We start from the raw sequence: 16,433 nt of genomic DNA, 5'->3' as shown, positions 1-16,433 counted from the left end.
GAGTGGTGCCCGATTTCCATACTGTTGGTCCCCTTCTATATTGGCTTAGACTAGATAGAAAAGGAAGCTGCCACTAAAAGGTCCCAGCAGTTGTGATTAGTGTATTGCTTTCCACCAATCACTTTTTGAGGGAAATCATATGCACAGACATGTGTCCTTTACTTGCTGTGCCTAGGAAATGAGACTGCATCTCACTAATGAGGCCAACAAGGCTTAGACATGCCTGGGGTTGCTTTGGTTAACCTGCAGATGGAACATTGCTTAGCATTACAGGCAGGCCTGCTGAGGACTGCTCCCATTGGCAGGGCAAAGAATGATTTACACATGGTTGGGCCTATTCTATAATAGGACAGACGGGCAAATAAATTGTTTGAATTTTGTTCTATGTGCAAAGCGTTCATCTGTCATTAGTATTGCCTTGTAGTGTCGTGGCCTGTCAGAGTGCAGTGTTGCAGTTCTGAGAATAAGGATTGTATGACATAGCAGAAGTATAAACAAATGCAAATGTGTATGAAATTCACAACACATCACACCATTATTTAGTATAGCATAGGATAATTGCTACTGGGATAAGAACATTTCTGTGAAGATAGCAACCGAATGCAAGAAAAACATATGCATGGCAACGTGGCATAGGTGGTCTGACGCATTTGCCCTGACGATGATTTTCTACAGCACAATTTAGGGGATAAGTCTTGAATGATCAATGTGCAGAAAAGGTAGGTCTTCAGCTCAGGGTGGAAACACAGGAAGTCAAGTTTATATCTTAGGTGTGGTTGGGGAGATGAAAACTGGGAGCAGATAAGCTTCCCAGTGATGTCGACAGAAAGCTAGGACAAAAACAGCAAAGAAACAGGAATGATTTGAAGGTCCCATCATGCCCTAAACCTTCGCTATTGGTTGGACAAGAGTATCCTTGGCTTTACTTATCGATACGTTATGGTATTTTGACATAAATTGTTCTTTGGGAGATGCATGGTGACTTACCATTACCACAGGTGCTTGATCTCTTGGAAGGGCGCTGACCTTTTTGTAAAAAGTCTCTACCAGCTCAGTATTTGCTTCCCCTCGAACTGAAGACTTAAGGATTACAGACAGGAAGAGCTGAACAGACAAGTTTAACAATTTTACTGCTTACCTCTCCACTCCCTAATTGCACTTAGACACCCTATCACACACGAAGTGTTGACTAATAATACTGTCAATTAAAACTTGTTCAGCGCTAAACATCTGCACTTGATATGTATTTTTGATAGTCAGCCTCACACAAAATCAAGGGATCTCCAACATTAAAACATTTGAAGACTCTCCCACCCCAAGGAAAATGTAAACCTAGGGGTATGCTCTAGAATCTAGGTGCTGTGCTGTTACTGCATGTGCATGGCACCTATTGGTGGTGACGGTCAGTTCTATGCATATGGGATCATTCTGTAAACAGATGCATTTGCTGTGGTGATCACAGATTAGCTTTCAAAAATTTGCTGCACTTTTTCTGTCAGTGTTGTTGAATTAACATGCCTCACATATATTAGAAATCCTGATTCCAAATGCATATTTCAACAATATTGAATCCATGAATACCTAAGTGATCGCTGTGTAGTGCTGAACTGATCAGTTTATCAGCAAGTGAATGCCCCAAATCAAATGTTTTGCCTCTGAATATGCAACCTACAAAATATCCCCCCAAATAAATCTGTTAAACCTATTATACCATCTACTAAAAACAGCTGTTAGTATGCTGAACAAATTAAGGTGCTTATGTCACATTTTTCACTAAAGATAATGGATGACTTTTATAGATAATTTTACAGAAAAACATAATTAAAGCAAATGTGTGTTTCAGGTCTATAAATACTTGCTGTCAGGTTTTAAAAAATCATAATCCTTGACTAATTGATAAAAGGCAAAATAAATAATCCAATTATTAAAAAAGGAAATGGACATTTCAATACAGGATCAAATTAATACACACTACACAAGTTAATATTTATACAAAAATATATCTAGCATACAACTTTAAAACAAGCACAAAGATAGCCACAAAATTCTGTTTTACATAACGGAAAAGGATAACTATTTCCATCGAAAGAAATAAACATCTGCAGGCAGAGTCCGCTGGGCACCACAGAGGATGGACTCCTACTCAAAATCCTGCAGATTCCACTCCTATGGCCCATTAAGCATGGAGAGAAGGACATCATTCTCTTCAATGATTTTCAAATGTACAGGATGAAGCAAGAGATTACTGTTCAGTTCTCTCTTTTGCTATGCAGGTTAACCAAAATAGGGGTAACCCCTTCTTGCAGTGGTGGCTATGGTAAGGTACTTGAAAGAAAGTAGGAAATTCCACTGTTGCGCTTATTTTGATTTCAATTACTTTAAATCATTTTTATACTGTGCGGTCAGGTATATATCCCCGATGTCCCGCTTATTAGGAACTGGCATGAACACCCAAACACACACATACACATACCAAACAATACCTAGTTCTAAAAATCTTTAAAACAACAAATATAAGGCTCTATTTATTTTTGATTAACAAAAGACATATATATGGACATACAACATTGATTTCATACATAAAGTTAAATAATCCCTAGGGACGTAGGTGGTCAAGTAATCTTGCTTAAAAGTAGATCAAAGGTTCATGGGGTATAATGGGCTATCCCCATAAGTCAAAGTTCCTTGGTACCTAAATGGTATGAGTGATGTTAAGTAAAGAAAAGAATAAGAAAAAATGAAGACAGAAGGACCACTTCATCTGTGGTATAATAGAATACTAAAAAAAATAATTCTCAATAATGCTATCTCAACTAGTGTTACCAGATTGGTTCACTCATTCAGGTATAGACCTTCATGTTCATGTCCAATTCTGCACATAAATCCTTGTTTTAGTCCAAATAGTGAGATATATTATTATTTACCTTTTTTTTAATTTATCATTTTGCATCCCTGTGGATATCTTGTAACTATTATTTTTCAATTTCTAGAGTCCATCTTGCATGAATGTGGTCTGCCAACGTGTTTGAAACATCAAAATCATCTGGGGGAGCTTCCTGATTTCTTCATAGGGTGCCCCCGGTGTGACATGTTTCGGCGGTCTAAGTTGGAAGTGAAATCCTCTTCGTCAGGGCATCTGCGTGGACCCTGTAAATGTATATATGCATGTTTTAGTGTTATGCCAGTATGCAAACTATACTTATTTGAAGAAGCTCATGTCCCCCGGTGTAACGCTCACCTGATTCCCGCAGAGGCGCCGGTCTTGACTGGGTGAATGCCGTATCTTCAAAGGTGATGTGTAACACACGGTTGGCTCTTTGGGCTGGACCTCTGTGCACTGTATGTCTGACTCGAAGAGTAAGATGTCTGCAGATAGAAAATATGGGATTAATGAACTGGGGTTATTGGGTGCCTCTCTCCTCTTCCCTTTCTCTTCTCCTGTAGAACCCCAAAGGTTAACACCCTCACCTTAGGTAAGTGAACGCCGAGCTCTCCATCTGCCTCGGGGCAGGGTGCCGTAACCAGTTTCTTCACTGGATAAGGGTGCAGGCCTCTTGACCTCAGAGGACTGCTGTCCGTCGTTAACTGCACGAACGGTAAGTTCTGGGCACTTCAAATGTCTTAAAAGTCTTTTGTAATGATATCTCTTGTTTTGCAGGGTTCCGGCGATGGCGGGCTGATGAGAGTTGAGGATCGAACCCGCGTGAGGAATAGAAGCGCCTGGAAGCACGTAAGTAAGCGCTTGTAGCCTGCTTCACGATGCGCACTAACTGTCCCTTTTATCTTGCAGGTACAAGTTCGGAGCTTTAGAGAAGCTGAAGGGTGCTGGAATACCCACTGGATTCGGCGTGGGAAGGAGTAATGGCACGTGAGTAATAAAGTTGCCCAATGTCTTTAAACGCACCTTCTTTTGTCTTTCAGATGCGGGATGCAGCGCCGAAGGCCTCATGAGCATGCGAAGAGCTGGTAAGCTTTTGTCTTTCAGATGCCGGAATGCAGTGCGAAGACCTCCGGAGCATGCGAAGAGTAGGTAAGCCTTTGTTTTTTAGATGCCGGAATGCAGCGCGAGGCGTTGGTGACAGCCGATGGACCAGGTAAGAGATGCGCTGCCACTGAAGACCGTAGTGCTAACCTGTTCTTTCTTTGTCTTTACAGGTGCTGCTGAAGACTGGATTCCAGGATGGTAAGCCTTTGTTCCCTTAGGCCCAGGATCAGAAGCAGAAGACACGATGAGCGTTCTGCTGCAGAGAATGCAGAATAACGCAAAGCAAGATTCATCCATCGGGTGTGGTTTAAATAGCCTCCTGTAGTGCTTAGATGTCTCCTTCCACAGCCACGCCTAGGTAAGAAAAGAGTTCCTGCTTTCCAGAAGAGTTCCAGTGTTCTGAACCTAGGGAGTGGCTCCTGCCCCACCCAACAGGAAAGGTAGTCCCAAACAGAAGAGGATCAGGGGTTCAACTGGCAGGTAAGTAAGCAGCATGGTCTGCTGCAGGTAAGTCCACCCAAGCATTATGAGCCCGGCGCTTCCAGCGCTGGGACTGGGCATCTTTATGAGCCTGGTGCCACTGGCGCCAGGACAGGGTCCAAAAGGTCCCAATTGGGACTGGCTGGCACTCGGAACCGGGGTTATGGGTCTGCTTCCAAGAGAGTCGGGCAAGTCCTGATCTTTTGGAAGCAGAGATCATGACAGCACCCCCCCTCAAGGCCCCTCCCAAACCGGGCTTCTCCGGGGGTTTGGGCTTGTTAGGAAATGTTCGATGAAATCTTTTGATTAGACGAGGCGCGTGGACATATTCTGCAGGTTCCCAGGATCTTTCTTGGGGACCGTAGCCTTTCCAGTCAATCAGGTAAAATAGTTTAGATTTGGAGATCTTGGAATCCAGGATGCTTTTGACTTCAAACTCGAGTTCTCCATCAACTAGAATAGGTTTTGGAGATGTAGTTAGTCGGGTTTGAGGTTGCACGGGTTTTAATAGAGAGACGTGGAAGACCGGATGTATCTTCATGTGAGGGGGCAAGTCCAACTTGACAGCTACTGGATTTACTATGGTAGTGATGGAATAGGGACCAAGGTATCTTGGGTTGAATGTGCGTGGTCCTTTTAGAGGTAGACATTTGGTGGATAACCAGACTTGATCTCCTACTTGATATTGGGGGGCTTCCTTCCGATGTTGGTCTGCTCCTTTCTTGTATTGTTCTTTAGCCCTTTGAAGGTGAGAAACGGCTTCCTTAAAGGCTTGGGTGATTGTAGAATGCAGGTGGTCTACTGCTGGTGTTCCAAGATCTTGGAGTGGATCCAACTCCGAGGTTCGAGGGTGACTACCGTATAAAAGAAAAAACGGGGTCTTCCCAGTTCCCGAGTGGACAGAGTTATTGTAGGCATATTCGGCTATCCAAAGGATATCTTTCCAAGTTTTTTCAGTTTGTTGTAGCATGCAGCGCAAATACTGTTCCAGAGTTTGATTGGTCCTCTCGGTTTGTCCGACGGTTTGAGGGTGGTGGCTGGTCGAAAGTCTCACATCAATTTGAGCCGACCGACAGCAACTTCGCCAAAAATGAGAAATAAATTGACTACCTCGATCCGAAATTAGAACTGAAGGAAAACCGTGCAGTCGGACTATGTTTTCGAGAAATTCTCGGGCCAGAGTTGCTGCTGTTGGTAAGCCTTTGAGTGGAATGAAATGCGCCATCTTGGAGAATAGGTCCACGATTACTAGGATCGTATTGTATCCGGAGCATGGAGGTAGATCGGTGATGAAGTCCATAGAAAGCGTATGCCAAGGGCGAGGCGGGATGTCAATAGGGCGTAAGAGGCCGGCTGGTTTTTCCTTTTGACTCTTGTTTTGGGCGCATACTCCACAGGACATTATAAAGTCTCTGATATCTTTTTTCCAAGACGGCCACCAGAAGTAGCGCTTGATCTTTTCCGAGGTCTTGGTCATACCGGGATGTCCATCCATTAAAGAATCGTGATAACAAGAGATTACCTTTTTCTGTAAATCTGTGCTGGGCAGGTATAACCGTTCTTGGAAATATAATAGGTTGTCCTTCACCGTAAAGTCCTTTCCCTGCAGATGCCAATTCTGTATGTCTGCTGGAGTTACCAGTAGCCTGGCTTTATCCTTAACTTCCTCTATGGATTGTGTGGCGATTACACCTAGAATTCTTTGTTCGGGAATGATAGGTACAGGTTTAGGATTGATCAAATGTTCTTCCACTCCCATCCGAGAAAGGGCATCAGCTTTACCGTTTTTTGTACCAGGTCGATAGGTAATTATGAAGTCAAACTCGGCAAAGAATATTGCCCAACGGAGTTGCCTAGAGGATTGAGCTTTTGCGGTTTTCAAATATTGCAGGTTTCGGTGATCTGTAATCACAGTAACGGTGTGTCGGGCCCCCAGAAGATAATGCCGCCAAGCCTTAAAGGTGGACTTGATAGCTAGAAGTTCCTTATCAGTAATAGTGTAATTGATTTCAGGAGGCGAGAATTTGCGGGACCAAAATGCCACGGGATGCAACTGATTGGTTACTGGGTCCTTTTGTGATAGAACTGCCCCCATCGCAAGGCTCGAAGCATCAGTTTCAACGATGTAGGGGAGTTCTGGGCGAGGATGTTTTAAGATCGGTGCAGAGATAAATCTAGTCTTCAAATTCTGGAAAGCTTGTTCCGCCTCGGTAGACCATTCAAAACGTTTGTTTTTCTTTAACAAGGCGGTGATGGGCTGGACTATTCGAGAAAATAATTCGGGGATAAACCTGCGGTAAAAGTTAGCGAAGCCTAACATGCTTTGAACACCTTTTACGGAGGATGGCGATGGCCATTTGAGAATTGCATCGACCTTCTTTGAATCCATACGCACTCCGCTAGGTGATAATATGAATCCCAAGAATTCAACTTCAGTCACGTTGAAAACACATTTTTCCAACTTAGCGAAAAGTTTGTGTTGACGCAATCTCTCGAGGACCATTTTCACGTGTTTCCGATGTTCAGTTTCCGATGAAGAATAAACGAGGATGTCGTCAATGTAAACAACAACACACACATCTATGAGCTCTCTGAGGACATCGTTCATAAAATATTGAAAGGCGGCCGGGGCATTGCAAAGTCCGAAGGGCATGACCTGATATTCAAATAGCCCATACTTGGTGCGGAAGGCTGTCTTCCATTCATCGCCCTCTTTTACTCGTACCAAGTGGTAGGCTCCTCTAAGATCCAGCTTTGTATATATGCATGCTTTTCTGACTTGGTCCAGGAGTTCAGGGATCAAAGGTAACGGATATCTATTCTTAACGGTGATCTGGTTCAGGGCGCGATAATCTATACAAGTTCTAAGGTCCCCTTCTTTTTTTGGAACGAAGAACAAAGCTGAGGAAGCAGGGGACTTGGAAGGACGAATAAACCCATTCGCTAGGTATTGATCCAGGTATTGTCGGAGGTGAAGATTCTCAGGCTCGGTGAGGGCATACATTCTACTACAAGGAGGAGTAGATCCAGGTATCAGGTCTATCTGGCAGTCATAAGACCTATGAGGAGGTAGAGAGTTAGCCTGATCCTTCCGGAAAACATCTTGGAATTCTAGGTATTCAGGAGGTAACTGGGGAGCCTCCGAGGAAATTGCTGCCAGTGCAACACCAGGTCGAGGGTGACAAGTAGAGACACATTCTGGAAACTGAACCGTTCTTGCTCGCCAATTGATCTGAGGATTGTGCTTCTCTAACCAAGGAATTCCTAGAATAATCTGGAACTGAGGGGCCTTGATCACATCGAACACGATCTTCTCATGGTGTCCATCTTGACTTACTAGCGTCACTTCTTGGGTGGTATGCGTTACTGGTCCGGAGGCTATCTCCGTACCATCCACCGTAGTAATGACGTCCTTTACAGCCTTTGGACAAAGAGTCAGATTCATCCTCAAAACCATTTCATGATCCACATAATTGCCGATGGCACCGTTGTCGACGTAAGCTTCAATCGCATGTAATCGATCCGGATGTTCAGGGCTAATGAGGACCATAGGTATCACGAAATGCGAGGTCACGGAACTGGTTTTAACGCTCGGCAAGAGGACCTCTATTCTTGTCGGGCGAGGTCGTTTCCCTGCTCAGAGTTTGTGACCCTGGTAACTGCAGCTCCTACTGCCTTCTTGGCTGGTTTCACCGGACAGTCTCGAAGAAAGTGCCCCGAGTTTCCGCAATAGAGGCATAATTGCAGCTGTTTTCTCCTTTCCCGCTCCTTTTGTGTTAGTGGTCCTTTCAGGCCCCCTATTTGCATGGGTTCCCCGGAGTCTACTCCTTTGGTAGGAGTTGGTGGTTTGGAAAATACACGAGCATCAAACTTGGAACGATCGGCCTTCCTGTTCTGCAGTCTGTGGTCAATTTGAACGACTAAGTCAATATAGTCCGAACAGTCTTGCGGGGGATTCACTACTTGGGCTAACACATCTTTGAGCTCTCCACGTAGACCTCTATAAAACAGCGTAATCCTTTTGTCCTCAGGCCATCGAGTTTCCACTATCAGTCTGTTGAAAGACGCAATATAAGCCAAAAGGTCTTGATTACCCTGTCGCAATGAAAGGAGCTCATTGTCCAAGGCCTGCCCCTGTGAATGTCTTGCAAACAGTTTTTCCATACTGAGCTGAAAAGCTTGAAAATCATGGAGAACCGGATCATCTTGATTAACTAGAGGGATTGACCAGTCTGCCGCATTGCCACTAAGGTACGAAAGCACGAAAGCTACCTTAGCTTGATCAGTTGGAAAGGCTGCTGGCCGGCATAAGAAGTGCAACCGGCACTGATTAATAAATACTGCAAACCTCTTTGGGTCACCAGAAAATCGTTCGGGCGGAGCCAGAGGTACATTCCCAGGTAGGTTGATCTGCACTGGGTTCGTAGAGGATGTTGAAGGAAGATTTGCCCCTGATGCGGGTAACGGAGTTTGTCCGGCTTGTGACTGTAGCAATTGTCTAGCGAGATCGTCTGTTCGCTCCTTGGAAATAATCAGTTCCCTTCTTAGAGCATTCATTTCCTGACGGGCTGCATGCACTTCTGCTCTTAGTTCCCCGAGTAAGTGGGCTAGATGGCCGGTATCCGAGGTTTCCATAGCGCCTGGGTGGGAGTTTGCGGTAGGCTTTGCGTTCTGTAACGCTCACCTGATTCCCGCAGAGGCGCCGGTCTTGACTGGGTGAATGCCGTATCTTCAAAGGTGATGTGTAACACACAGTTGGCTCTTTGGGCTGGACCTCTGTGCACTGCATGTCTGACTCGAAGAGTAAGATGTCTGCAGATAGAAAATATGGGATTAATGAACTGGGGTTATTGGGTGCCTCTCTCCTCTTCCCTTTCTCTTCTCCTGTAGAACCCCAAAGGTTAACACCCTCACCTTAGGTAAGTGAACGCCGAGCTCTCCATCTGCCTCGGGGCAGGGTGCCGTAACCAGTTTCTTCACTGGATAAGGGTGCAGGCCTCTTGACCTCAGAGGACTGCTGTCCGTCGTTAACTGCACGAACGGTAAGTTCTGGGCACTTCAAATGTCTTAAAAGTTTTTTGTAATGATATCTCTTGTTTTGCAGGGTTCGGGCGATGGCGGGCTGATGAGAGTTGAGGATCGAACCCGCGTGAGGAATAGAAGCGCCTGGAAGCACGTAAGTAAGCGCTTGTAGCGTGCTTCACGATGCGCACTAACTGTCCCTTTTATCTTGCAGGTACAAGTTCGGAGCTTTAGAGAAGCTGAAGGGTGCTGGAATACCCACTGGATTAGGCGTGGGAAGGAGTAATGGCACGTGAGTAATAAAGTTGCCCAATGTCTTTAAACGCACCTTCTTTTGTCTTTCAGATGCGGGATGCAGCGCCGAAGGAGTAACAGGAGTGGGGGTGTGGGGGTGATAGGGAGAGCAAAGGGGGCGGGGGAGGAAGTAGGACAGAGGTAGGTCTCAGTAAGCGTCTAGCCATTTCCCCCATATCTTCTCAGATTTTCGGGGGCAGGCCCGTGTGTTGTACATGCGGCATTCCAGAGATGCACACCTGGTCAGTTCGTTGGTCCAGCCGTTCAGACACACCGGATCCACAGAGCCCCAACCTGTAGCGATAAGTCTTTTCCCCGCACCCAGAGCCACTGCCGTAAATGTTTTCTCATGCTTAGTAAGGTAAACCTCCCCCCAGATTCCCAGAAGTGGCATCTTGGGGTCTACGGGGATTGTCGTTCCCAATACGGTGGAGATTGTGTCAATGCACTTACCCCAGAAGACCTGTAGCACCTGACAATCCCAAATCATATCAAAGAAGGTGGCCGCCTCTCGCTTACATCGGGTACATGTCGCATCTCTGGTTTTGCCCCACCTGGCCATCACGGTACGAGAGTCGTATGAACAGTGGAGTATTCTAAGTTGTATCAGTCTAAGTTTGGCCTCAATCCCCATCTACCGGGGGGACATTAGTGCGTCTATCCAGTCCTCAGGCTCCAGAGCCCCAGGTCCCTTTCCCACCTTTCTTTCAGCTTGCCTAGTTCTTTAGCGCCAAAGGAGTTAAGGGCTAGGTAAAGTGTGGAGGTGACCTTGGAATGGATGTGTTGCGGGAGAATATTAGTTTCTATGGGGGAGCAGGGAGATATGGCATGGGCAACCTGTGCATATCGGAACCGGTCCATATGTGTCAAACCGTATTTATCTCGCAGGGTGTCGAAGCTTAGTAGACGTCCCTCTTGGATCACATGGGCTAGTGTAGTTATCCCTCTATTTACCCAGTTCCCAAACCATCCCATTTTCCTTATTTCTGGAATATGTGCGTTATGCCATATGGGTTGAGCAAGCGTTGGTATCGCCTTCCAGCCCACAAGCTTATGTGCATCTCTCCAGGCGTGCCGGATGTGACGTGTCATTCTCGGTATTCTTGGGAATTGGTTGCTGGTGGCGTATAGTACCTGTAGGAGGGGGATTGGGAGCATAGTCTCTATTTCTATGCGGACGTGCGGCAGGATGGGGTATGCATGTAGCCAGTCATTCACCACCCCAATCTGCGTTGCTAGGTAATATATGCGTATGCAGGGCAGTCCGATGCCACCCTCCCACACGGATTGCTGGAGTGTGGTGAGGGAGATTCTGGGTTGCTTCCCTCCCCAAAGCAGTGTGCAAAGGTTCCTATCTATAAGGGAGAACATTTCATGTGGGATGGGAAGCAGAGTGTTTTGGTTAGTATATAGTAGTCTAGGTAATGTCCTAATTTTAAACAAGGCTGCCCTCCCCATTAGTGATAAGGGGAGCGATTGCCAGTGGGATACGTCTCCATTGAATCTGTCTAGTACAGGTTGCAGGTTGAGTTGAAGAAAGCCGTCTAGGGTCGGGCCAATGCGTATGCCTAAGTATGTAAATTCCCGGATGCAAACATGGTAGGGGCAGGGCTCGGGGATTGCATCTTCGCCACATTGGATTGGAAAGTACATAGTTTTGGAGACGTTTACCTTTAGGCCCGGCGAAGGTTTGGTATTCTTCGAGTATAGAGGACACTATCAGGCATGAAGTGGCCGGGTTACTGAGATATATAAGAAGGGTATCTGCATACAATGAGAGCCGATCTTCTCCTGTCCCTGGCCAAGCGAATCAGACCAGTTGTTATTTGATCGAAGATCAATTGCCAGTGGCTCAATGGCAAGCAGGAATAGGAGTGGTGAGAGGGGGCATCCCCGTCTAGTGCCGCGGCCCAGGGGGAATGTTCTGGAGCAGCTGCCATTCACCCTCATAGTGGCCTTTGGAGATGCATAAAGGAGTCTGACCCATGAGATGAAGTTTCGCCCAAAGTTCATTCGGGCCATGATTTCCCACAGGGCCTCCCATCCCACAGAGTCGAACGCCTTCTCAAAGTCCACTGCCAGGAGGGCCAGCGGACGCGATATATCAGAGGCTCTATCAAGGGCGAGTTGAATCCTACGTAGATTCATGCGAGTAGATTTGTTGGGCATGAAGCCGCATTGATCTGGATGGATGATTGTCTCTATCACCCTGAGCCAACTCTGGATGATAAATTGCGAAGATCTTGGCGCAGGAGGGACACTTCTGCGGAGACCCCACCAATTTTGAGTTCCAGAGAGGTTCTCGAGTCCCCAATTGCTTTCATTACATCGCTCAGGGAGAGCTGCGGGTCCTGAGCCTCTTCCCTGGTTTCTAATTCCTCTAAGGTCTGCATCTCTGGGCGGGAGGGGGCCCCTACTGTGTAGAAGTCTATTTTACTTTGTAGGGTTTGTCTTTTAGGCTTATCCTTGCCCATGATGCAGTCGGTGCTCCTTGTGGGGCATTGGGTCCAGGTGAGTCGTGCTGGTGCTCGGAGGGAGGTTATTGTTGGAGTCAAAGTTGGGGTGACCTCTGTTCTGGAGCGCCGGGGAGCTCTCCTCGCCTCTAGGGGTGGGTCCCTTGTTTTGGCTTACTAGTTGCACCTGTTGAGGTGTTGCTCGCCCAGTGGGGGGTGTGGGGGTGTCCGCAGCTGTATCCTCACAGGGGCCGTTTTCGCAGCCGTTGATAATGTCTGTCTTATGCGTGGCGTGTGGAGGGTACTGGCCGTCAGCGTTGATCTCCGATTCTCTTTGGACTGTTTGGCTATGCCGAGGGGATTCTCCTGTGGTTGTTGGTTCCCAGGCGCCTCTGCCTGAGGTAGTTCAGTGGAATGTGGGGTTTACCCCGGTGTGTGGTCTCGCCTGGAGTCTTCCCCCCCCAGTGGAGTGCTTGCCCAGTACCTCATGCACAGGGTCGATGCCAGGATTTAGGAACCTGCTGTCGCCTCAGCGTCTTTTTCTTTGAGGTGAACTTCCCATGAGACCTCTCGTCGTGACTGGCCGTCCCGTCAGGACTATGATTAGTGCACTGGGGTATCCGTCCCCCCAGCAGCAGTGTCCCACAGGCGATACTCTGTTGCCTGCTCTCCTGGCCCCTGGTCAGCCACGCGATGTAGGAGAGGGCGCCGCCGGCGCCGCCACAGGCCGCGGGTGCTTCTGATGGTGGGTACCTGGCTCTTTCCTCATCCCGCAGTTCTTTTGAGGGGGGGATGTGTCGCACCGGTTATGCGTGTCCCGTGGGACCAGTTGACTATCTGTTCGTGCGTAGGGTAATGGGGGGCAGACGGGGGCCGCCTCCCCTGCACATACCTTGTTGGTGCCGAGTTTATGGCACTGTTGGGGGAGCGCAGCACCACGATCTCTTTATCGTGTTGCGTCTCGACCCCAGGTGCTGCAATCTCGCTGGTGGGAGGGGAGGGGGGGCAGGCACCTCCCGGTTCAGGCTCCCCAGTGCTGGTCCTGTCTCGTCCCCTTTCCGGAGTGCTCAGTCGGGCGACATGGGGCGGGCTCTTCGTGGTTCTGGCGTCCCGCCGTCCACCAGGCACCACTGTGCGGTTGTCTGCCCTCTGTAGGTTCCAGGCTGTTCTTCCCAACAGGAAGGAATCACGGCAGCCCCAATCGGTGCAGCCGCGGGGAGGACGCAATGCTGGTGGGGGAGGGGGGAGCCATGGTCGTGCAGGATATTATCGGCCTGGGCGCACGTCTGGCTTTCTTGTTGGGAGCAGGCTGTCAAGAAGGACCCCAGGTAGCGATTCAGCAGTGTCGGCGGGATGCAGTCATCCTCTGTCTCTGCTTCGCACTCTCCCCAGGGCCCCAACGCCTGCGGAAGCCCAGGGGGGGGAAGGAGCGATTCAGCCGCTCTCGTTCACTCGGCGAAGGCGGGCTGCCTCACGCAGGCGGGCACAAGGGAGATACTGGTGTTCCTTTATCCTATTTTCTTCCAGGTTGGAGCGGTTGCTGCAACATTAAGTCCGCAACGGTGTCGTTGCGCTTTAGGGTTGAATATAGTCTTGGAAACTGAATATTTGCAGGATGTTTTGCAGTGACCACCGGGAGCCGATGCAGTTAGCTGCTCATGCGCTGCTTGCGCATGCGCAGTCCTCTAACACAGTACTGACCAATACTCATGAACAATTGAAAGACATCAACAAGCTCTTTGATGATTTTAAATCGACAACCATAATGAAGAAGACAAAATAAATTGCCAAAAGATATTAGAGAATTTAAACTGGGAAACATATATCCCTACACAGCTGACAACTATGCAATTAAGAACGCCAGGGAGAAGGTGGGTGACCTTCTCAGATTCGAGCAGTCTAAGCCGATAGCTTACATCTAGAAAAAAACAAAAATCTTACACAAAGGGTAGACCATGTGAGGGGTCAGAAATGAAAGCCAGACATTACGTTGTTATGTTTTGAGTTAAAGATTTGTATTCAATTAAACGGGTTAGGAAAATACCTCTCTGACCCTGCTCTTAGAGGAATTTTCCTACCTAAAACCAAAAACTAAGGATCTGTCTATGTCAGAAATCAAAACGGTCTTTGTGTCCAAAAAGTTCTATCCTGACCCTCACACTACAAACCAAATATTACATTGAGAAGGGAAATGTCTTTATCCTGGTGTTTGCAAAAAGTGTTCATAAATGAAAATAGAATAGCTCCATCAAAAAAAATTCTCCATGGTAACAGAACCTTGGTTCCAGAGGGTAGTTCCATTCCCTGGATTCTTCAATAATATGGCAATGTTTCTTAGTCTCACAGTTCTTTGTGTCTTTTATTGGCTCACAACAATCCTCTTAGGTACAAAGCTGCTTAGCCTTGCAATTGTTTCTTTCAAAAAGTTCCTTCTTTGTCCTTTCTTTGAACTTTTTAGGTTTGCAATTGCCTGGTATACTCTCCTAACATGACTTCTTATGCACTTGCAACTGCCTGGTATAATCTCCTGCCAAGACTTCGTATTTCCATACAAATATAACGGTTTCTCTTTAAATCCAAAATTGCATACATCTTCCTTGCTTCGGTATGTCAAGTAGTTTCAATGTTCGCTTCAAGTTTTCTCCCTATCTGCATTCCATGCATACATATTGTTGTGGGTCCCGTTTGTTCACTACCTATTTGTCTCAAACAATCTTTTTATTGTTTTTGTGTCTGCAGCTTTACAATGTTCAAACTGTGTTTCGGACAGTGACTGCAACGCCCCGTGGTCCCTACTTAGTTTGGGCTGACTCACCGGCTGCAATGTCTTTGGTCCTGTGCACACTTTTGCGGCTTAGCTTTGCCGCCTGCTTTCCACTTTGGACTGCTTTAACATCTCTCCGGCTTCTTTCGCTGCTCTGCTCCTGCACACCTGCTTTCCTTCAGGTCCCGGTGAGGATAATGCTGCTTCCTCCAGCTGCCGAACAAACACCCATGAATCTGGCTGTGGTTCCTGGGGTCTCTGTGACACGTCCTACTCTTGCAACGTTACTTTCCCCGTCTGCAGTGCCACACCGGCTTGTGCCTCCAGCTTCCACACGTCTCATAGGGAGATGCAACGACTCTCCAGATGCTCCCAAGGGTTGGGTTTCCATCTTTAAATGTCCCACGCACTGGTGCTTTTTTAATCAACTAGTACGCTCATTGTGCTTAAGGATCCTTCTGCTCTGCATCATTTCCTTCATCCTCCTTGTCCCAGTACTTGGGTGGTTGTGGGAATTGGAGCACATTGATGTCAACTGATGCATAGTACTTGGAAAGTCTCTCTCAATGGTTCCATATGAAAAAACAGTTCTATATGAAGGAGAATTAGAACTGAATAAGGTATTCTTGGAGCTTTTACTTTTTAGACCAGGAATGGGTGTTTGGCCTAAAGAGTGTTGGGAAAAGATTTGTCTATTTTCCCTCAGAGGGGGAACATATGCATGTCAATAGGTCATTAGGGTATTGCGTATCAGGGGATCTTTCTCATGGGCAAATGGTGGATACCATGTCTCATCCAATGAAGCCATGACATCTCCCCGGTGGCTATCTCCTCCCATGTGATCCTCCCTCATATAACTGCCCCCAGGGTCAGGATCAGGTAGCAGCTGTTGTCCCCTGGCCACATGGGTATTACTCACCGAAAGGTGAATGTCCGAGATTGACCACGTATTGCCAGAAATTGTAGAGCTCGGCTTGGAGCCTCCTACCCGAGCCTCCTCTCTATGAGGGAAAAAATATATTTTTAATGATATGGCCCTCAAGGGAGTAGTTTCTTACCTGTAACTCCATTTCTCCAGCATTGGTATCTTTCATGGATTCACATGCTTAGAATATTCCCCGTCGTCAGACTGGGACCCCTCGGTACACATATATAGCCTTTTCCAAACGAAAACATTCGACACTTTTGTGTCCTATCCACGTCCTTCTAGGACCCGCCTACGCATGCTCTGCAGGCCGTGCTAGTATAAGAACCCCGCCCCCGCGGCTCCCCTTCAGATTTCGGCCCCTCCAAAGTAGGAAGGGTTAAATTCATCACATACATTACATACGGGGAGGTAGGCGGGCGCATGTGAATCCATGAAAGATACCAATGCTGGAGAAATGGAGTTACAGGTAAGAAACTACTCCCTTCTCCAGCATTGGATCTTTCATGG

At 47.2% G+C, this 16,433-nt stretch overlaps 1 protein-coding gene across 3 annotated transcripts in view; it reads right to left on the bottom strand.

Annotated features, from left to right (window-relative positions):
* The window catches only part of AP4M1 (adaptor related protein complex 4 subunit mu 1), a 585,491-nt gene that overhangs the window by 390,324 nt on the left and 178,734 nt on the right, over positions 1–16,433 (bottom strand). For 2 of the 3 annotated variants that reach the window (XM_069646421.1, XM_069646422.1), the window contains exon 3: positions 988–1,073. The exons of the other annotated variant lie outside the window; for it this stretch is intronic. In XM_069646421.1, the coding sequence (XP_069502522.1) occupies positions 988–1,073 (86 nt within the window). The remainder of the gene's footprint in view (positions 1–987; positions 1,074–16,433) is intronic. 3 annotated transcript variants of the gene reach the window in all.

Source organism: Ambystoma mexicanum, chromosome 1p, assembly GCF_040938575.1.
Source record: "Ambystoma mexicanum isolate Mex_15411 chromosome 1p, UKY_AmexF1_1, whole genome shotgun sequence".
Classification (NCBI taxonomy): domain Eukaryota; kingdom Metazoa; phylum Chordata; class Amphibia; order Caudata; family Ambystomatidae; genus Ambystoma; species Ambystoma mexicanum.
The sequence above is the reverse complement of the archived record's forward strand: the minus strand, read 5'-3'. Positions and strand labels throughout refer to the sequence as shown.